The sequence below is a fragment of the Phaseolus vulgaris genome, chromosome 2 (assembly GCF_051622355.1).
Source record: "Phaseolus vulgaris cultivar YP4 chromosome 2, ASM5162235v1, whole genome shotgun sequence".
NCBI classification, from domain to species: domain Eukaryota; kingdom Viridiplantae; phylum Streptophyta; class Magnoliopsida; order Fabales; family Fabaceae; genus Phaseolus; species Phaseolus vulgaris.
Genome location: NC_143499.1, coordinates 18,305,195 through 18,327,975, shown reverse-complemented (window position 1 = coordinate 18,327,975; position 22,781 = coordinate 18,305,195). Strand labels below are relative to the sequence as shown.

Sequence of the window (22,781 nt, the reverse complement as noted above, 5' to 3'; positions counted from 1 at the left end):
TGCAAACAAATGCTTCATCCTTGGAATGATGGGAAGATACCACGTAACCTTCATTAGGGGTCCATGCTTTTCCATCTCTTCAATAGTATCATTGTATTTTTGTTTCAACTTATAATGTGATAACCCACACCTCAGACAATTTTCAACAATTCAAAACCCTTCCTGTATAATATACAATCATTAGGACATGCATATATCTTTTTATATTCCATACCCATCGAACAAATAATCTTTTTAGTCTCATAATTACGATTAGATAGAGTATTTCCCTCTAGAAGCATCTCCTTCAACAACTAAAGCAAATCCGTGAAGCTTTTATTTCCATCCATTTATTGCCTTCAAATTCATCAATCTTAACACCACTAACAACCGTGTGAAGTTAGTTGATCCAGGATATAATGGAGTTTCTGCATCGCTTGACATACTTCCATATCCATGCGCTTCTACAAAAGACTCATCTCCAACATCACGGATTATGTCTTCTAATCGAACATCATGTATTTCATCATGTACTACATCATCCATGGTGGAATAAACATATTATGGGGATACGAAAACACTTGGTAAATTTAATAGTTAACCATGTTCTGTCCAGGTTGTATAAGATCGTAGAAACCCATCACATAATCACATAGAAGGTGCTCCCTGATTTTGTTAACATCCAATCTCCTCTTGTTCAAACAATTCACTGGTGCAAAAAGACAAAACGAGTGCGACTATTTTAAATTTATAAGGACGGTTGTATAGCCGCATTTGATCAGCATGCACTTGTATATCAAAGAGATAAGAGTGCGGCTATATAGCCGCACTTGTAAATACCATTTATAAGTGCGGCTATTTCTTATAGTCGCACTTGTATATGGCAAAACATTAAAAAAAATTCAAAAAATTTAAAACATCGCCAATCTTGTGTGAAGGCAACGTTGATGAAGAGTGACACGGGAGCGCCAGCAACGACGACGGCAGGGGAAGCGGTGGCGGACAGGGAAGCAGCGACGGAGCAAACCAAAAAAGCTACAAGAACCCACGAAGGCAATGAAAGAGTACTGAGCAATGCAAGAAACCAAACAGTGTAAGAAAAACGAAAAAGATTTATACATGAAGAGTGCCACGGGAGTGCCAGCAGCGACGGCGGATAGGGAAGCAACGAATGACAGCCAATGAAATAGTGCTTCGAGACCACCAATGCAAGGAAAAAAACATATATAAGAAAAACGAAAACATCTATGCATATATTTGTGAAGATGAAGAGGAAGAAAGAGAGCTCTAGAAATTTACATTGGCATAAATGGAATGCAGATGCAGTAGAAGGAGATGAACTTAGAGCGCAAACGCGAAACGAAAGCAAAGACGAGAAAGAAAGTATGAAATTGTGTGTGGCGCGCTTCAAAATTTAGGGTAAAAAAGGATTTATGAATGCGGCTAAAGGTAAAACCGCATTCGTAAATCAAAACACTTTGATTTACAAGTGTGGCTATACAAATAGTCGCATTCGTAAATCAAAATAATTTAAAAAATGCCACCGCGTTTTTTACAAAAGCGGGTAGCGCAAAAGCCGCACTAAATAAAGAGTACCCTTTTCTTCTTTTTGCACTAGTGATTAATGCATGGACACCTAAACTTTACTCCATCATGACCACTATCATTGGCATTACGTTGCGCAAGTTGTATAAATTATTTTACTCCTCTTTCATACTCATCACTTATGCGAACAAAGTTAATCCAATCTCGATCCATTATTTTATATAATGGTCATTGAGGTGTTCACTAAAGCCTATGAAACCTCACGTTTTTATTATAGGTATGAACCTGTCCCATTCGAGAAGATTCACTTTTATTATAATTTAATAGTACATAACTTTAATCAATATTCCTTATATTTAACGAAATTTCGGAAGCATTTCGCATTGGTCTTCAAGTGGCACAAAATGAAAGTGGTGACACTAAATCTCCAGAATCAAATATGCACTCAAAGAATAACATGAAATGTTATGAACCAAAATTACGTAAAATATATGACATGTCAATTACAAGTTACAAACTAGAACTAATAAAATGTGATTGTTCTTCTCAAACTTTCCACCTGAACAATTCAAGACTCAATACAATTACTGTCACTACAACCTCCTCTTTTTTTCTAAAAGATGTTTTTCAAAAATTACTATTGTAGGTTATTGTAGGAGTAATAGGCAAATACATGTATTAAATCTCAAACGAAAAACTAAGGGTCTGTAATACGGGAAACAATTGTCGAGGGTCAAAAACCTCTAGACTCAATAACAACATGTATTGAAGAATTATAAATATACATGCAATATAAAATTAACAAATTTAATCATACATACAATTGAAGAAAGAATATTAATTAAAAATCAATAAATTATTTACAATAAACGAAAGCGTAAGTTGCGTGCTTCGAATTAGGGTAAATAATGGATGTATAGACAACAATTCTTAGGTAAAACCCCGACTTATACCTAAGTGTATTGAAATATACAAAAACTTTAGTAAAACCATTGAATAATTAGCACTAATAGACGACGGTTTCACCCCACAACAATCGTTTATTCCCTTTGTAATTTGGATATACATCGATTGTATGAGAAACCGTCGTCTATTTACCTTTTTTAATTTAAAAAATGTCATCGCGTTTTGATGGACAACGTTTGGCAGTGAAATCGATGTATATTAGATGTTGTAAATGAGCTTTTATGCACTGGTGATTCTTTTGGAGTATCAAAGGTAAAGTATCTCATATACATATCTGACATTTGTTGATAGCTTCAAATTATTCATCTGATTGTGGATGATAAGAAGAGATCATTGGCAATGTAATACCTTTAAGGTTTAATAAATGCTGCACAAAATTGACTAGTATAAACCTTGTCAGATCTAACATAAATGATTTAGAAAATTCATGCAACTTCAACTTAGTATCTTATTTACTCAAATAATCGATCTTTAAAGGATGAAAATGGTTGTATTTCAAAAGTTTATATACAACAACCATGATGATTGTCAACCCATGAGAAAAAAGGCAAGGATATGATGAAATCCACTGATACATCTTCCCATATCTAAATTGTGATAAGTAAGGGTTGAAGAAATCTAGATGGAAAAGTAGTTTTAGTCTTTAATTGTTGACACAAATAGTTGTGATCATACGTTATGATATATTTTTGCATAGGCAACCAACAAATTGGGCAACAATGCAAGATGATGTTTAGGCCTCATAAAATGACTAGCAATAAGAGAGTTATGTTATTAATTCAAAATATGAAGAATTAGAAAATAGTTCTAAAGAATGATCAAACAATCCTTTCAATACAACAACTCATCTTGGATCGAATAGTGTGAAACCAAAGGTGAACACAAGCATACATTAATGAAAAAATTTAGAAAGCTGTGAATTAGAGTAACTACCTCATTTTTTTAGCTTAAAAATGATTTCACTAGTTGGTTGTAAAGAAGGCATCAACAACAAGATTTTTCTTGTTAGGCTTATATTCAATTGTAAAGACATAGCGAATAGCCAACAAACTTATGTAAACAAACTTGTTTAACCAAACTTGTTGCTTTGATGTTTCTAATGATTGATCAAATACATTCTTAAGAATATGTTGATTCATTCGAATTAGAAACTTGTGACCTAAAAGATAATGCCTAAACTTAACAATAACTTCAATTATACCATAAAATTCTTGCATATATGTTAAATGTTTACTTTCCAAGCAAACAAATATGTCAAATGTTTACTTTCCAAGCAAACAAACACTTGCTATGATTATGGTTGGGTGAAAACAATGTTTAACATTCCAACTAGTGTAAGATAAATTTAAATAATTAGTAAGATAAATTTAAATAATTAGAAGAGACTTGAAAAAATGGAAGTAGAGAAATGACATAATAAGAACTTGGTTGAAAGAGAAAAGAAAATCATGGATGAGAGAGAACAAAAGAGGAATAAATAGGATTTTATCATTATTTTTTAATTATTAGAAAAATTAATTATCTTAATTTTAATTCTTTTCTACATTTATGAAACTAAATTATTTTTTTATTCATAGCTTATCGAAAGTTTTAAAATATAAAATCATTTTTTTGAATTTTTATTTGATTTTCGATAGTTAAAAATCTGGGTTGAAAAGTTAGTGTGTGAGTGTTAAAATCAATTCAAGGTTTGGAGAGAATTAATTGATATTAGTTATATTTGAAAATTTTATTCTTAATTTATAGGTTTTGAAATAACACTTATCATTAAAATGAGTGTCCTGTAACAAATATAAAATCATTTAAAATAAATTACTTTTTTAATTCATATAATATTTACATTTTTACTAATAATAGTTGTTTAGTGAGATGTTGAAAGTGTTGGACTATAAATCTTAATAAAACAATTTCAATTCAAAAGATTGAAAAATAAAATAAAATTGATGAGTTGCATTTAACAAGACTTGTGTTTAGAATTTTGCCAGAACATCAAAGTTTGTAGAACAGTCGTGTGAAAAAGCATAAAACATCTTTTTCTCAAATTATTCTTAACTAAAAATTTTAAAACATAAAATAAGATTTGTCATAATATAAAAATTGTGTTTTACAGTCTTTTTTTTATGAACGAAAGTCAAAACTTATAAAAGAAAGTCAAAATTTATAAAAGAAAAACTGTATATACATAATCAAAATAATTTTGTTTGGATAAACTTCTTTCTAAGTCCTTTTCAAAGTCCTTTTAAAAGAACATACTAAGAAAATATGAAATAACTTTTTATAATTTAAAATAATTCAACCACAATTAATAGAATTTATGTGAAATAAATTTTATAAATTAATTTATGCATAAATTTATTTTCTTTTTTCTATTCTTAGAATTGTTTACAAAAGAAAATTGTAATTATAATTTCTAGCGAACTACTTCATTTATGTCCAATTACCTACGCATTTTCAAAATTGTAATCAATATTTACTTGAAAGAAAATTCTCATATTCATGATTCCAAATTTAAATTGTTGAATATTTGGTTTATTACAAATATTAATCCTCTAATTTCGAGAGGTTGACTCAGTAACTAAGTACTCTGTACTCACACATGATAAAAGTGATCTATTTATCAACAAAAAATAGCATGGGTACATTAAAAGTGTAAACTTTATAGGGTGGGGGAGTGAAAAGTCTCTCATTTTTCAAACTCAAAATAAGTCAAATTTAAAATCTTAATTAACAAATTGTCAAAGTATCATTAAATATTAAAAGGGGTCCTTAAAAAATAAACACTTGACTGAATCAAGTAGAAAGCCTTTAAGTCTGTGTTTTGATATTGAATTAAAGTTGTGATATGTAAGTAGAAATCTGATTTTATAAACTGGTTTTTTATATTGAATCAGACATAAAATTTGTTAGGTTAACAGATTTTGGTATATGATGTTAGGGTGTGTTAAGATTGGTGACATCACAAGATAAAGAAAAGCTTTGAGGAGTTTAGTTTGGTTTAGATATGGAACGTAGAAATAGCCGCATGCAGATGGAATTCGTGGAGGTATCGATGGAGGAAGGAACCTCATCGGATTCCACGAACTTACACCAAGTTGTTCCACCACCCTACAAGAGCAGTCTTGAGAAGTTCATCACCAAGATCAAAGAAATCCTTTTCCCTGATGATCCTCTTCGCCAATTTAAGGGTCAACCACTTCACAGAAAACTAATCCTTGGAGCTCAATATGTCTTCCCTTTGCTTCAATGGGCTCCTACTTACAGCTTCAAACTCTTTAAATCTGACCTTATTTCTGGTCTCACCATTGCAAGTTTGGCCATCCCTCAGGTTACCCATCCCCATGATTTGTTTTCATCAACTTGCATCAAGTTCAGTTTTTTTCATACCCAAGATAAATTATTAATGCATTGTCATCCAGGGAATCAGTTATGCTAAGCTTGCAAATCTTCCTGCAATTCTGGGACTCTGTGAGTGTGTTGATTTTGCCTGCACTGTGGCCTATGCTTATTTATTTCAGTTCACAAATCAGAAACCCTTGCTCATTAGTGCTTTTGGTGCATATTTCAGACTCTAGTTTTGTTCCCCCCCTTGTGTATGTTGTTCTTGGAAGCTCAATGGATCTTGCAGTAGGACCCGTTTCTATTGCTTCCCTAGTGCTGGGATCCATGATCACAGAGGAAGTTTCTCCCACTGCACAACCTGATCTCTTTCTTCAATTAGCCTTAACTTCAACATTTTTTGCTGGGATCTTTCAAGCAGCCCTTGGAGTTCTAAGGTCATCATTTCCTTCTCTGCACTTTCTTTTTCACCTTTATAAGAACTCAAACTCAAAACATTGAGATGAATTATTAAAATTAAAGAAATAGATTGGTCTGAAAAAATGACAGCTAGAGGAAAGGTGTGAAATGATTGCAGGCTTGGATTTATCATTGATTTTCTATCAAAGGCGATTCTTCTTGGGTTCATGGCTGGATCAGCTGTAATTGTAGCTCTGCAACAGCTGAAAGGTCTTCTCGGAATCACACACTTCACCAAAAAGATGGCCCTCATTCCTGTTTTGAGTTCTGTTTTTCATAATACAGATGAGGTTCATCCTAAATTTTTTGCTCCCTTCCTTCTTCATCTCACTATACTTTATTACTCTGAATTTAAATTTTATGTTACTTTTTTTTTGCAGTGGTCGTGGCAAACCATAGTTATGGGGATTTGCTTCTTGGTATTACTGCTGGGTGCAAGACAAGTGGTATGTTTTCTTACTCTTTTAACTATATAACTAAAAGCTCATACCAATTTAACTTTAATAATTTATCACTACACAAAAATTATTCAATAATATTTCTTAGATTACATGAGAAATTTAATATACAACATAATTAAAATATTAAATGAGATGCGAACCAAGTCTAAATATTAAACATTCTTTTGTATTCACATTTTTAGTTTCTTTATTTTCTCAATCAAGTTATATTTCAAATTAAAAAATATAATTCAACTATCAAATAAAATTTGGATTGGACTAAGAATAAATGTTAGTATAGAACAATTAAATTGGATTTGGAGTAAGACGGAACATTAAAATTCACATGAACAACACATTTAAATTTAACATTTTTTTATTTTCATTTTCTATCATTTCTTTATTTTCTCAGTCGAAATCATTATAAATTACAAAATGCACATACTTACTATATATATAAGTAAATATTAAAATAAAAAAAGATAATTTAAATGACTATATTTTTTATATTGTGTTGTTTAAATGATATAAATATATATAATAAGATTGTAATTCAAATATTGATTATATTAAGTAATCTAATATTTAAAAGTAGCAAATTTCTATATTCATCTCATTATAAGTATTAATTAATTAAGGGTTAGAAAATATTTAAAATGTTATGTTTGTTTTTATATTATATTATATATATTAAAAAAATTAAGAAATAATACACCAGTTATCACAGTGGTCCATTAGTTGTCCCTACTTGTTTGTATTTTTATTATCTACATTTTTTTTTTATAAAAAAACGAATCTCGTAAAAAAGTGAAATTCTCTCTTGACTTAAATATTCTTTATTTTCTTTAAAGAAGAGTGGCTAAGACCGTAGTCAAAGTGATTCAACTATTTTAATTTCCTAATGGTCACATAGTGTACAAGTATAATTATAATATCAAATACATTACTTGCTAGAAATTTCTAGGACTGACTCTAATAAATTTAAATAACAATCAATACTATATATTAAAATTTAAAATAACGACAAATATGTATTATTTTTTAACATTTAATTAATATTTATTAGTATTATTCTTTAAATTTATCTTTTTCTATCAGATTATATTGCTTATATTTTTTATTTGTTTTCCTCTTCACATGTTATTTATCATTTTGGTGTCTATCTATTATTTTTCTAAAATTTATGTGACTTGTCCTGAAATAAAATAAAAAAAATTGATACGTATATAGAGTATTTTAAAGTATTAAAATATTTTAAATTTATATTTAAATTTGATATTCATGTAATTATAATTTATTTAGTATTATTATTATTTGGTATTAAAATAAATTATATACTTTCAACATTAATGTTATGTTTGATTTGTTTTAATGCTATTTTGAAGTTGACAAGACACAAATTTCATATGCATAGAAATACTTTTAGATAAAAGAAACAAAAAGTAAATAATTTTTTTATATAAATTGAAATTTGATTAATTTGTGAAAGGATCATTTCTTATTAATTATTTTATTTAAAATTTAATTTTACCTTTTGAAAAAATGATTTTATTTTTGTTTCAGAATTTGTTTTCTTTTATGAAAAGGTTTTTCCAAATAGGTTAAGGGTACTGAGTAAGTTGTACCGAACTAAACTTGTGTAGAGCATAAAGAAACCACAGTTATTCTGGGTCTCAGCTGGTGCTCCTCTTTTGTCTGTCATCATTTCTACTGCCCTGGCTTTTGCAATAAAGGCTCAACGTCATGGCATCAGTGTGGTAAGTCTCTCCATCCCAAGGCTTCTATAATCAATGTCACTCAATTTTAAGAGCTTCTTATAGTTTAAGATAGACATAAAAATAAAAATATAGTAGATAAGTGAATGTAAATTTTGATGAAAAAAATGCACGCCAAGCAACGTTTTTGTTTGTTATAATTTTATTACAAACACAAAGATCTCTTAAATAGAGATTATAGGGGAGACACAATAATTAAGCTTATTTACTAAAATAGGTGTCTAGTAAGACCAACCCAATTGGTCCTGACTTCACACTTAACAAATTTACGATTTTGTAAATTTGAATTAGATTTAAAATTTCCTTATTCTTAATACTTGTTAATGTCACTCTAAACCAAATGTACTGGTACTTGTTGGTGTGGTTGCTAGATTGGAAAATTGCCCAGAGGAATAAATCCTCCTTCAGCAGATAAGCTACTCTTTCACGGAGATCATCTGGTTCTAGCCATCAAAACTGGCCTTATTACTGGCATTTTATCCCTCACAGTAAGTTTCATCCTTCTCACAAACATTTATTATTTCACATGTGCTATTCATACAAAACATTTCTCACTAACAGTATAAAACATCGTTTATGTATTTATCTCTTTCTATAATATCATTTTTCACATCTCATTTCTTTCTTAGTTGTCAAAATTCACTGTACAAGTTACTGTGTGTATACCATTCTCCTATTTATAGAACTAAACTGAGCATAGATCACGTTTTTTCTTCTACTTGGAACTTGGTTGGTAGTATCAACAGTAGTTGAGCCTTGGTATTTTGAAACAGGAAGGAATTGCAGTGGGAAGAACATTTGCTACCATAAGAAACTACAAAGTGGATGGAAATAAGGAAATGATGGCAATCGGATTCATGAACGTGGTTGGCTCCACAACATCCTGCTATGTTACAACAGGTTGGAAGTCCGTGGCCTAAAAAGCCTTGTAAATTAGTGAAGCTCATGTATGAAGGTGTCAAAATCAAAGATATTATTAACCCGTTTAAACTATGAACTTCAGGATCATTCTCTCGCTCAGCTATCAATCACAACGCAGGTGCTAGAACAGCAATGTCGAACGTAGTAATGTCTGTGACAGTCTTGGTGACACTACTGTTTCTCATGCCATTGTTTCAATACACACCAAATGTTATATTGGGTGCAATCATAATAGCAGCAGTAATTGGCCTCATTGATATTCCTTCTGCTTATCTCATTTGGAAGATAGACAAATTCGATTTCGTTGTCATGTTGACTGCATTCTTTGGTGTCATTTTTATCTCAGTCCAGCTCGGCCTAGCTCTTGCAGTAAGATCATTGTTTCTGCAATTTTTCTTGCAAAGCTTACTTATCAATCATATTAGTTTTGGAATTGCCATTATGTTGAATGTTCTTAATTTTTAATTTTCTTGACACTTGTCTATGCTAAAAATGCTAACGATGTCAAATATATTTGTTATTCACTAAAATTTATTCAGATTCGCAACTCAAGTGAGTCTCACTCCCTGTTGTTTTTCTAATTTCATGATACTCAATGAATTTCAATCAACAGTGAAGAGTGTATAATGGCTACTAAGACCCGTTTTAGTTTTGCATGAATCACATTTCTGCATTTTAGAATTTAAACAATGCGATGAGAAACTCCAGATCAATCATTATGTGATCTGTGGAAACTTTTGGGACCCTTCTTTGCAAGTTGGGGAAAAATATTACGAGCTCTTATTTCTTGATTTAACATTCTAACAGCTCTTTGATTAATCATGGTGATTGACAACAGAAATACGATCTTGTTGATCAGGTCGCGTTATCAGTTTTAAGGGTACTGCTGCAAATTACAAGGCCTAAAACAGTAATGTTGGGGAACATACCAGCAACAAACATATACAGAAATATTCATCATTATAAGGAAGCTATAAGAGTACCTGGTTTTCTTATTTTAAGTATAGAGGCTCCCATCAACTTTGCAAACATCACATATCTCAACGAGAGGTTGACTTCATATTTACAGATTTTATAGGCTTTTTGAAACTTTTCTATTTGCATTGGTTATTTATCTCACTGTTATTTAACCATTTACATTTATTCTTCAGAATATATCGGTGGGTAGAAGAAGAAGCTACGATAAAGGAAAACGTCTGCCTTCAATTTCTGGTTCTTGACATGTCAGGTAACTAAATGAGTTAATTATGATTCTTTATATGCAAAATGGGATACACATTCAGTAATAAATGATTTACATCAATGATATGATCTTTGGGATTTGCAGCTGTGAGTACCATAGACACAAGTGGAGTCTCACTTTTCAAGGACTTGAAAAACTTATTGACAATAAAGGGTGTGGCGGTAAGTATGCTAAACTCTGACAAACTTGATCATTACACAACTTGACAACTAAGAATTAAATCTCAACTGTCACTAAATTGAATGAATTGTGACAGATTGTGTTGGTGAATCCTCTAGCTGAGGTCATAGATAAGCTGAAAAAATCAGATGATGGTCATGATTTCATTGGAGCAGAATACCTTTTCTTAACAGTTGGAGAGGCTGTAGCTTCCCTTTCATCAGCAATGAAGACCAAAACACCAACCATGGAAGAAGAGGAGGCACAGGCAATTGTGACTGAGTACTGATTTGTAATAAAGATAGCAGAAAAAAAGTTTAAAAAAGAAGCAGCAGTAGGGCAGTGGCAGAGTGAATAGAGTTGGTATGGACTAACTAATGCAACTAGTTTAGAAAAGTTGGTTCCACTGAAATTGAAACCGTGTCTCCTAGATTTTCTTCAAATTCACAAGCAATCCTTGAAGGGGTGACTTGAAGTGGTGACAAACTGTTGGCTGTGAACTTAGACATAAGAAATATTAGCAACACACATTTTTGTGATGCTAGCACTCAGTAATTTAGACATTCAAGTAGATTTCCATGCTCTGACTCAACAAAAACATGTTGTGAATATCTGATGTATATAAAAGAACCCTCAAAAGAATTGACTACTCAAAGTAACAGTGCTACTCAATCAATGTACATAACTGTTAAAATTTAATTTTGTTGTTGTATTTCTAATTCTATTAGTGTTTCTCTGTTTTCTGTTTTGGGCTTTTTTTTTTGTTTTGGGTTTTTACTATTGCATAGAAATTTTTGCTCTTTGTAAATGTTTACTAGTGTACCTTCATTTTCTGATTAATAAAATTCTTTTTACTCATCTTTTCTCTCTTTGGAAGTTTCTTCTTCCCGTCTTCCAAAACCTCTTTGTACTCACGGTGGCTTGATTTCAAACACTCAATATTAGGATTCTTGGTTTAGCACACTCTTCCTTATTAAGTAATTACTTTTATGGTGGTATCAGAGCTCTTCCTTTGAAGAACTTTGTTGCGCTTCTTTTCTGATCTCTTCTTGATTCTGTTTCGCCGTTCAGTTGAAGAGAGGGGGGGGGGGGGGGGGGGGGGGGAGTGGGTGGGTTAATTGACCTTTTAAAACTTTTGTGCAGATTCAAGTTTTATCACAGTACACAGAAAATAAATTGATTTATTTAGTAATGAACATATTTAATTTTTACACTGTTTATGTATTAAAGCGTTTATACCAGTCAAGTAATTCTTGAAATTATGCAGATTGATTTGCAAGCTATACACACACTGATTTTAAGAGGATATTATGTAAAACAGAATCAGTGACCTCCAATTTTTTAAGCAAGTGATAAAGGTTCAATTATTAGCTTGACAATCAATTGGGTAACCTATCACAATCAAAAAATTCCAGTTGTAATTAACAGTTCATATATCTTCTTAACAAAATCAAACTTTTGATTTGTAAAATCTTTCAAGAACACATGCTAATTCTCTGTAAATCCTTAATTCTCTGTTGTAAAACTTGTTTTCTTGTATGATCCATCTTTAAACACAGGAACAAGCTTTCTTTTTATAGAAAAACAACTTATAACAGATTTTCAAAAAACAGTTAAAGTTGTTATAAAAAAGAATAGATTGAAAATAAAATGAACAAATTTATTTTCAAAAGTAGTTAGAGAATTTGTTATGCGAAGGAGACTTAGTCAAACACCATGGTGCAAGGATAAAACGAAAAAAGCCTTTTAAGAAACATGGCACCAGACTAAAAAGAATCCATTCATTTACACATGAACAAATTTATTTTCAAAACGATAACAGAAAAAACTTGACTATTGAAACACAGTCGTTTTGATGGAATGAAGACTTAGTCAAAATACATGATGCATAAAACCTGATTTTCAAAAAGACTTAATCAATGCATCAGTTTAAGAAAAAGAATCTATTCATTTAGAAAAGAACAGATTTATTTTTTATGCAGTAAGGGTGTTTTTGCAAAACATGTGAAAAACAGTTTCAGAAAACTTGTGCTTGCTCTTATCACATGGTCAGGGGTTAAGAGCTGAGTTACCTAGCAAAAAGCCTACTCTAAACTGTTGAACCAAGTGGTGTTCAAGCCTTGAAGAATCCAAACCCTTTGAAGGATGTTGAAGCCTCTGCTGTGCTTGATGTTGCTGTGCTGGTTTAGCTTAGTTCTGGGGTAGTTTGAGTGTTGTAATCCACCCTTTGATTAAATTTAAAGCATAGGCATTCTCAATCTTTGTGAAAGTAAAATGTTTTCAAACTAAGTTAAAACAACCGATTGTTTTGTCGAAACAACCGATTGTTTATACTTAGGTGTTTTGAGAAAAAGATTGAAAACTTTTTTTAAAATGGTTGAACTGTTAAGAACCAAAACAACCGATTGATTCGAGGAAACAACCGATTGTTTGTTTCGGGACCATAACAGAAAAACTGTTTTATCTTTGACTGAGCATTAAATGTTTTAACTGCTTACGCTCCAGTCATTAAATGCTTTGACCAATCTTTTAATGCAATTTAAGAGTTTGTTAAGATTTGATAACAAACTACATCTTTGAATAAATTCAGAAAAACAGATTTGACAATAAATCTTTGACAAGTTTTTGCTAAGAGTTTTTGAGTTTTTCAAAGAGCTGAGATTGCTAAGAGTGTGTGATTGATCAAAGTTGTGGAATAGGATTTTGCTTGTATTGATTTCAGATTATCTTGTGTAACAAGTGTAATCCTTGTACTCTGTGAAACAAGTTTCGTTTCTGTGTTTGCTAAGATTGGTTGTGTGTTCTTGAGGGGATCAAGATCAGCAATCTTGGTGTAGGTGTGTTGACCAAGGAGAGTGTGTTTCTTGAGGTGTTCAAGGTCATTCTCTTGGTTGGTGTGTAAGTGATCAAGGTGTGATTGCTTAGTGGATTTCCTCAGGGTTTCTGAGAAGACTGGATGTAGCTCTAGGTTTGGAGTGAACCAGTATAAACAACTGTGTACAATATCTCTTTCTCTAACTCTTTAAATTCAGTTTTATTTGTTGTTTGCTGGTATAAACAACCGATTGTTTCTGTGAAACAACCGATTGTTTTTCTGGTTGTGCTGATTTTGTTTGTTGTTTTTGGTAAACTGAATTTCTTATCAATAGTTTCCTGAGATAAATTCATTCTTGTTTTAAAAGTTTACGAAAATTCTCTTTAAACAATTTACCCCCCCTCTAGTTTAAAGCCATCCATTCTAACATAAACAACCTCTAAACTAAACCTAAGACATTCTTAAAGCAAATGTAAATAAAATGAAATTTACACAAATGGCTTCATCAAACACATGTCTTGAAGGGGTAACAACCATCTTCAACACTTTTTTTCCCTTTTTACTCCTTTATTTTTTCTGGACAGTTTTCAGCATGAAGAAGGAAGAAGAGGAATCAACTCCAAATTATCTGTACCTCCATCTAAACAAGAATCCAACTACTCCTTTTTTCCTCACCGATGTTGGACTTTGAAAATTATCATTCATGGAGTTGATCGATGCTCACGGCATTAAGCGCCAAGAATAAACTCGAGTTCGTAGATGGAACCGCTACACAACCAACAAAGACAGATTCCACCTTCTCAACATGGAATCGGTGCAATAACATGGTGGTCTCGTGGCAGGTGTTGAAGATGGATGAAGCTCATCTCTACCTTGCCTTAGTGTGTTTGATGTAGTTTTTAGCTAGTTTGCTTTGAAGGTTGCAATGTGTCTTAGATGATCTTGTTCGTTAGGTTTGTGTGTATTCAAGGTTGCCTTTCGCTTCATGACCCATCCTAGATGCCAAATCAAGGTAGTAAGATCAAACACATAATGAGGTTAAATGGTTTTGGAAATTTTTTTTAAAGTTTTCTTAAAAGGTTTGATTCAGTAAAAAAATAAATCTGTTTACTTGAGAAACAATTGGTTTATTTTTGCTCTGTTAAAAGGCTTTTCGAAATTCTGTTAGTGCACCAAAGGTAAAGCTCAGTCTGTTATTTCAGTTAAGTTGAGCTGGCAGTTTTGTTAACATTTAACCTGTTGTTTTTAGAATCAATATCTTGTTCTTATAACTGCTCTGAAACTGTTTTTTGAAAAGTGGTTAAGAACTGTTCTCTATAAAATAAAATGCTTTTCTCACATGAAGGGACGCTGAGTAATCACAGTTTTAACAGAGATAAAACATTTCTTGTCTGAGAAAGAGAATTGAAAAGGTTTTGCAAAGGTTTTCAATAGAAAATAGATGTGTGCTTGTTCTTAAAGAACCTTGTGTTGGATGAAGGTGTTGGTATTGTCTTGGAGCAAATAGAACAACTGGTTTATGTTCTTGCAACAAAATTTCAGGTGTAATCTTTCCCTTATTCGTTCTTGTAATAGGTGTAAGTGTGAGTCACTCTTTGATAGGGTTTCTTGGAGTGCAAGGTGTGCTGGAATAGTGTTTTTCAGCCTTGTTTGTTGAAGTTCTTGAAGGGTTCAAGAATTGTTGTGTATGCTGTAATTGATTGTATCTGTTTTAGTGAATTCCACCTTGGAGTAAGGTGAACTGGACATAGCTCTTGATGAGTGAACCAGTATAAAAATTCTCTTGTGTTTCTCTTCTCATCCCTGCACTTATTTTTGAGTTTTCACATAATCTGTTAAGAAAGGAATCTGTTTTTTTGAATCTAAATCTGTTAACTCTGGAACTGATTAAATATGCTATTTTAGCTTGTTAATCAATCTTCTAAACATAAATCAAGCTGCTGTGTGAATCTGTAATATGGCTAAAGTGTGAATTGTTTTCTTTGACTGAACTGTAACATTTGCTCATTCCTATAGATGTTTTGTGTTAAGTAAAATTGATTAATCTTGTGATACAATCTGCATCTTTATAAGCTGTAAAAGTTAATCAATTTGTTTTTGCTATTCCTGCTAGTTGATCTAAACCTTGTTGATCAAGTTTAGTTTGTGCTAAAGTCATTTGTAAAAACAATCTGTTTCATTTAAAATCAATATGTTCTTTTCACTTCTGTTACACTGTAAATCAGTTTCTTTTGCGAAAAATTTGATAAGCTCAATTCACCCCTCCCCTCTTGAACTTAGACACTGCTTAACTCTAACAATTGGTATCAAGAGCTAGGGCTTGTATTTTGCTCAAGTGTATGCATGATGTCTTAGTTTAAAATGCCTTTTGCTTAAGGTGCGTCTATTAATAGACCTCCTATGTTTGGTGGTGTTAACTATGCTTTCTGGAAAATTAGGATGAAAATTTTTATGGAGTCTATTGATATGTGTATTTGGGATGCAGTGGTCAGTGGACCTTTTATACCTATGCAGGTTGTCAAAGAAGAAACAGTAAAGAATCCTTGGTTTGAATGGAGTGAAAGCGAAAGGAAGAAGGCTCAATATGACTTTCTAGCCAAGAACATCATCACATCTACATTGAATATGGATGAATTCTTTAGAGTTTCTCAATGTAAGTCAGCTAAGGAGATGTGGGAGGTACTAGAGGTAACTCATGAAGGGACAGATGATGTGAAACGAGCAAGGAAGCATTCACTCATTCAGGAATACGAACTGTTCGGAATGCAATCAGAAGAGAGTATTGCAAATATGCAGAAACAATTTACACATATTGTAAATCACCTCACTGGACTTGGTAAAGTCTTTGACAAGGAAGAGCTCAACATAAAGGTGCTGAAATGCCTTGATAGAAGCTGGCAGCCTAAGGTAACAACAATCTCAGAATCCAGAGATTTATCCAAAATGTCCACTGCTGCACTATTTGGAAAGCTGATGGAGCATGAACTAGAGCTGAAAAGATTGAAAGAACAAGAAACCGTGGAGAAGAGAGCCAAAGGAATTGCCTTGAAAACTACCATGGAACATGATACAAGTGAGGACGAAGAGAATCCTGAACATGATGAGACATTGAGTCTGCTCACCAGAAAATTCAGCAGATTTCTTAGAAAGAAAAACCGTGACAGAACTCAACAAAGAAAGAGGTATTCTAAATCCAATGATTCAAATTCTTCTAATTACACTGGCTTTGGATGTGGTAAACCAGATCATATAAAGGTTGATTGTCCAAACAATCAAAACAAAGAAAAATCAACAAGCAAGAAGAGTGAAAGAAGCAAAGGCAAAAGAGCATACATCTCTTGGGAAGAAAATGATGTATCCTCATCTAGTGATTCCTCAACCGAAAGTGAAGAAGCAAATTTGTGCTTCATGGTGAATGATGAAGAATCTAACTCTGATTCAGTAAGTGATTTTTCCACTGATTCTGAAAATTATGATCAGCTGTTAATTGCCTTTAAGGAAACTCATGATGAAGCAAACAAATTAGCTATCATTTGCAACAAATTGAATAGAGTAAATAGGGTACTTGAACCTAAGGTCAAAGCTCTTGAGGAAGAACTGCACAAAGCTAAAACTGAATTGGTTAACCTTGAATTAACATGTTTGCATGCATCAATAAAAACCTGTGATAATTATAAGAAGCTGGAAAAACAGGTTGATTATTTGTTAAAAACACTATCAAATTTCACCAAAGGAAGAGAAAATCTTGAAACTTTATTAGGTTCACAGAATGCTGTTTTTAATAAAAATGGTCTAGGATATAATCCCGGAATGAAAAGCAATGTGAAAAAGCTGTCCAGTTTTTTTGTTCCTTCCAAAACATGTTTTTCCTCTTTTAGCTGTTCAAATACAATGCATTCTGGAACTTGTTTTTACTGTATGAAGTCTGGACATATATCTAGAACATGTAAAGCTAGAAGGTACCTTGTTCCTAAAGGATTGGCCGATGGCTTCCTAAGGAAAGGTATTAATCATGTTGGACCCTAAACTAAAAGGGGTACCATATGTGCTAAATCTGTTTTGCAGAAGAATAGCAGGAAAAATTAGTGGTACCTAGACAGTGGGTGCTCGAAGCACATGACAGGTGATTTGACTCAATTCATAAGCCTAAAACTCAAAGTTGAAGGACATGTCACATATGGAGACAACAATAGAGGAAGAATTCTTGGAAAAGGAGATGTTGGTACTAAAGACTCAACCACTATTGAAAATGTATTGTATGTTGAAGGGCTAAAGCATAGTCTTCTAAGCATTAGCCAGCTGTGTGACAAGGGATACAAGGTTAATTTTGAAGCCAACACCTGTACAATCTCCAATGAAATTTCTGGTAAGGTACTTTTCACAGGAAAAAGGGTAAACAACATCTAACTCTTAGATATTATGAATAGCTGTTCTGAAAATGAGTGTTTGTTGTCTAAAAGTGATGAGTCCTGGCTATGGCATAGGAGGCTAGCTCATATCCATACAAATCATTTGAATAAGCTGAAATCTAAGGAACTTGTTTCTGGTTTACCAAACATAAAATTTCAAAATGATAGATTGTGTGATGCATGTGTAAAGGGCAAACAAATAAGAACCTCTTTTAAAACAAAGGATGTGATTTCTACAAATAAGGTTTTGGATGTTCTGTATATGGATTTGTTTGGACCTTCTAGGACTGCTAGTTTGGCTGGAAACCTTTATGCTTTGGTAATTGTTGATGACTTCTCAAGATATACATGGACTTTGTTTCTTGCTTCTAAAAATGATGCATATAAGGCCTTTAAGAAACTAGCTAAGGTTCTGCATAATGAAAATGAAAATAGAATAAAACAGATTCGTAGTGATCATGGGGGAGAGTTTAAAAATGCAAAATTTGATAGGTATTGTGAAAAACATGGGATCACACATAGCTATTCTGCTCCTAGGACACCCCAACAAAATGGTGTAGTTGAAAGGAAGAATAGGTCATTAGAGGAGTTAGCTAGGACCATGTTAAATGAATCTGGTTTACCTAAATATTTTTGGGCAGATGCAGTATACACTGCCTCTTATGTGCTTAACAGAACCTTGATTAGACCCATTCTTAAGAAAACTCCATATGAATTCTATAAAGGTAGGAAGCCTAGCATTAGTCACCTTAGGGTTTTTGGCTGCAAATGCTTTGTTCTAAATAATGGTAAAGACAATCTGGGGAAATTTGATCCTAAATCAGATGAAGGAATACATATTGGTTATGCTATAAATGGACATGCTTATGGAGTGTATAACAAAAGATTGCTTGCAGTAGAAGAATCTATACATGTTGTATTTGATGAAACAGATTGTATTGTGCCTAAACCTGTTCTGGATGATTTAAGAACCATTTTGCAAAAGAGTAAATCTAGTGAGTTTAATGCAACTAATTCAAATACTGTCAAAGAATCTATTGTGAATGCAGGACTGCCTAAAGAATGGAAGACTCCAAGGGATCTCACACTTGACAATGTAATTGGTAAAATTGAGAAAGGAGTCTCAACAAGGAATTCACTTAATAATTTCTGCATAACAGTGGCCTTTGTTCCACAGATTGAGCCTAAAAGTCTGGAAGAAGCACTACAAGACAGCAATTGGATAACAGCAATGCAGGAATAACTGAACCAGTTTGAATACAATGAAGTGTGGACCTTGGTTCCAAGAAGACATGAGATGAATATCATAGGAACCAAATGGGTGTACAGGAACAAGATGGATGAACATGGGGCTATCACTAGAAATAAAGCAAGGCTGGTTGCTAAAGGCTATAACCAAGAAAAGGGAATAGATTTTGGTGAAACCTATGCACCAGTAGCACGTCTTGAAGCTGTCAGATTACTCTTAGCATTTTCCAGCATACAAGGATTCAAGTTGTTTCAGATGGATGTTAAGAGTGCATTCTTGAATGGTTATATTAATGAAGAGGTGTGTGTATCTCAGCCTCCAGGGTTTGAAGACTACAAAAATCCAGAACATGTGTACAAGCACAAGAAGGCTTTATATGGATTAAAACAGACACCTAGACAATGGTATGAGAGGCTAAATGAATTTCTGCTCTCTCAAGGATACAATCGTAGCAATTCTGACAAAACTCTGTTCATAAAGAAGAAAAGAGAAGACATTATACTTGAGCAAGTTTATGTGGATGATATCATCTTTGGATCCACAAATGAAGAAATGTGTGAAGCTTTTGTTGATGCAATGAAGAGTGAATTTGAGATGTCAATGTTAGGAGAGATGAATTTCTTCCTTGGACTACAAGTAAAACAACTCAAGGATGGAATCTTCATAAATCAAGCAAAGTACTGCAAGGAGTTGCTTAAGAAGTTTGATATGGATCAATGCAAAGCAATCAACAGTCCTATTTCAACAAGCTGTCAGCTGGATCAAGATTGTGCAGGAAAATCAGTGGATCAATCAAAATACAGGGGTTTAATTGGTTCCTTATTATACTAGCAGGCCTGACATTATGTTTGTTGTATGTTTATGTGCTAGATACCAAAATGATCCAAAGGAATCACACTACAATGCAGCAAAGAGAATTCTGAAATACTTACAAGGGTCTAAGGATGTTGGATTATGGTATCCTAACAATGTATCTTTAAACTTAACTGGTTTTTCAGATTCATAGCTGCTGGAATACATAGCTCTACAGCAGAGGCAGAATACATAGCTGCTGGAAGTTGTTGTGCTCAAACCTTATGGCTAAGGTAGCAGCTAAGTGACTTTGGGATTCTCTTAAACAAGATACCTATAAATTGTGATAACACTAGTGCTATAAATCTGTCTAAGAATCCTGTCATGCATTTAAGAACTAAACATATTGAAATTAGACATCACTTTCTAAGAGAGCATATAGCTAATGGAACTTGTGATATCGAATTCATTGGCACTGAATTTCAATTTGCTGATCTTTTTACTAAACCTCTTTCTAAAGATAGGTTTTATTTTCTTCTAAATGAATTGGGCATCATTAGCTTAAGTTGTCCTCTGCAGTAAAAATTTCAATATGTTATTTTATATTTTAACGTGTTCTCTCTCTGTTTCAGAATCACAGCTGTGATTAGGAAAGATAAATATTTACTTTTCTCTCTCTCCTTGATCTTTGACTGCTTTTACGGTTATTAACCAGCAGGTATATGACAGTCATATGTGGATATTCTAACTGATTTGATATCTTGGATTTGGAACAGATTTGATTTGCTAAACTGAAATATGGTTTCAATATATTCTTGCGTCAATCAACACCTGCACTTGCTGTACCACACAAGAATAAAATTTGTAGTATATCTGATTGAATTGATTTTTTTTAACTCGTGATTCTTGAAATCTGATTTAAGCCCTATATAAATCTGGTATTGATCAATTGTTGTTCACACTCTCTCATTCCTACTACAAGCTGTCCAAGTTCAAAACATTTACAGTATTAATTTATGTTTTCCTTGATCATGTGAATTGTTACTGATTCTCTCTCTAGCTGGGGTCCTTTGATAAAACAGGTGCAGGTAACAACAGATAAAGCATGACATCCTCATCACACAGAAAGAAGAAATCCAAAGAGCAACCTAACAGCAGCCAAGGAATTCTGGAAAATTGGTTTGGTGGAGATTCTGAAGCTATGACAAGGTTCATACATGAGACAAGCAGAAAGCAAGTCAATGTGCCCAAGGTGTTGGAATTCTCATGGTTAAGAGAAGAAAATCTGACTGAAGCAAAAAATTTGCTCAAGCATCAAAAACTGAAAAGCTTCTTGGAAATGACTGGAAATGTCTATCCAGACCTAGTGAAGGTGTTCTACAACAACCTTATTCAAGATGGCAAGAATCTTGTTTCCCATGTGAAAGGAGTGAAGCTGAAAATTACTAGGTAAATATGGAGCATTGTGGGTGGGATCAAATATTCAGGATTGAAAGTGAGCAAAGGAAGCACTGCTGGGATTCAAGGATTCAATAAGATGCAGTTTTACAGAAGTTGTGTAAGAAATCCTACTGAACCAGTAGCTAGGTTTCATGCAGGAAATCTGACTTTAATTCCAAGACTCCTAGCTTACATGATTGCTTGGCAACTTACTCCTAGAGGAAGTAACCATGTTGTTCTTCATGAAGAAGATTTGATTCTGCTATACTGTATAATGAATCAACTCAAGGTAAATTGGGTAAGTACAATGGTAGAGCATATGCTCAAATCCACAAGGCTTCCTGATTATCGCTTTCCATATGCAATTTTTGTATCCAAACTAATTGACTATTTTGAAGTGGATACTGCAAATGAAAGAAATGACACCATTAAGGCAGCAAGTGAGATAGACAACTCCACTCTCATGAAAATGGGGTTTCAAAAGGAGGAAAACAGCTGGATTTTTAGAAGGAATGCTGCAAATAGAGCTAAGAATGAAGCAGCTAATCCAGGAGATGAAGAAGAAGAAAATGTTGATGGTGTGCAACACATGGATGAGTCACCAGTTCACTCTTTCGTAAATGAGGATGTTGCTGCTAGAAGCCATAATGCATTGGTTGCATATCAGGAACTTGTGTATAGAGGTCTACCACTATAACAAGTAATCTTTTCAAAGTCTTTATCCTTTATGTCTTGTTGAACAATTGGGTTTTCTGTTTTTTTTTTCTCTTTTATGCACTGGTTTCATTCTGTTTTGGTTTGTAATGGACCTATAAACTGGTTTTATTTTGAACTGTTATGCATGTCTATGGTGTGCTTCTTTTATTCCATGTTCTACTTTGTTTGATGAACGCAAAGGGGGAGAAGGACAGATGAAAGATTGCTCACATAAGTTGATGATTTGGTTCAAGCTGCAGGGAGGTAGCACAAAACTCATATACTGCTATATTCAGGTTTTATGTCTAAATGTTGTTGTGCAGTTTTTTGGAAGCTAGTACAGGGCAGGTTTTGATCATCAAAGTATGCAAAGCAAAAGGGATTTTGTCTCCATCAAACAGGGGGAGATTGTTCAAGATGGATGAAGCTCATCTCTACCTTGCCTTAGTGTGTTTGATGTAGTTTTTAGCTAGTTTGCTTTGAAGGTTGCAATGTGTCTTAGATGATCTTGTTCTTTAGGTTTGTGTGTATTCAAGGTTGCCTTTTGCTGCATGACC

At 33.0% G+C, this 22,781-nt stretch overlaps 2 protein-coding genes across 2 annotated transcripts; both read left to right on the top strand.

Annotated features, from left to right (window-relative positions):
- Positions 1–5,438: 5,438 nt before the first annotated feature.
- On the top strand, positions 5,439–11,180 carry LOC137809638 (putative sulfate transporter 3.3). Its single transcript, XM_068610739.2, has 13 exons — positions 5,439–5,815; positions 5,907–5,955; positions 6,056–6,263; positions 6,404–6,575; positions 6,666–6,731; positions 8,369–8,482; positions 8,872–8,988; positions 9,274–9,400; positions 9,504–9,790; positions 10,281–10,471; positions 10,573–10,649; positions 10,749–10,825; positions 10,921–11,180. The coding sequence occupies exons 1-13, from the start codon at positions 5,492–5,494 to the stop codon at positions 11,110–11,112; spliced, it is 2,001 nt and encodes a 666-aa protein (XP_068466840.1). The 5' UTR covers positions 5,439–5,491; the 3' UTR covers positions 11,113–11,180.
- A 3,457-nt stretch (positions 11,181–14,637) lies between these two features.
- Positions 14,638–22,225, top strand: LOC150029036 (uncharacterized). Its single transcript, XM_090297896.1, has 4 exons — positions 14,638–14,650; positions 16,016–16,750; positions 21,576–21,817; positions 22,013–22,225. Exons 1-4 carry the CDS (start codon positions 14,638–14,640, stop codon positions 22,223–22,225), a joined length of 1,203 nt encoding a protein of 400 aa, XP_090154022.1.
- The last annotated feature ends 556 nt before the right edge of the window (positions 22,226–22,781 follow it).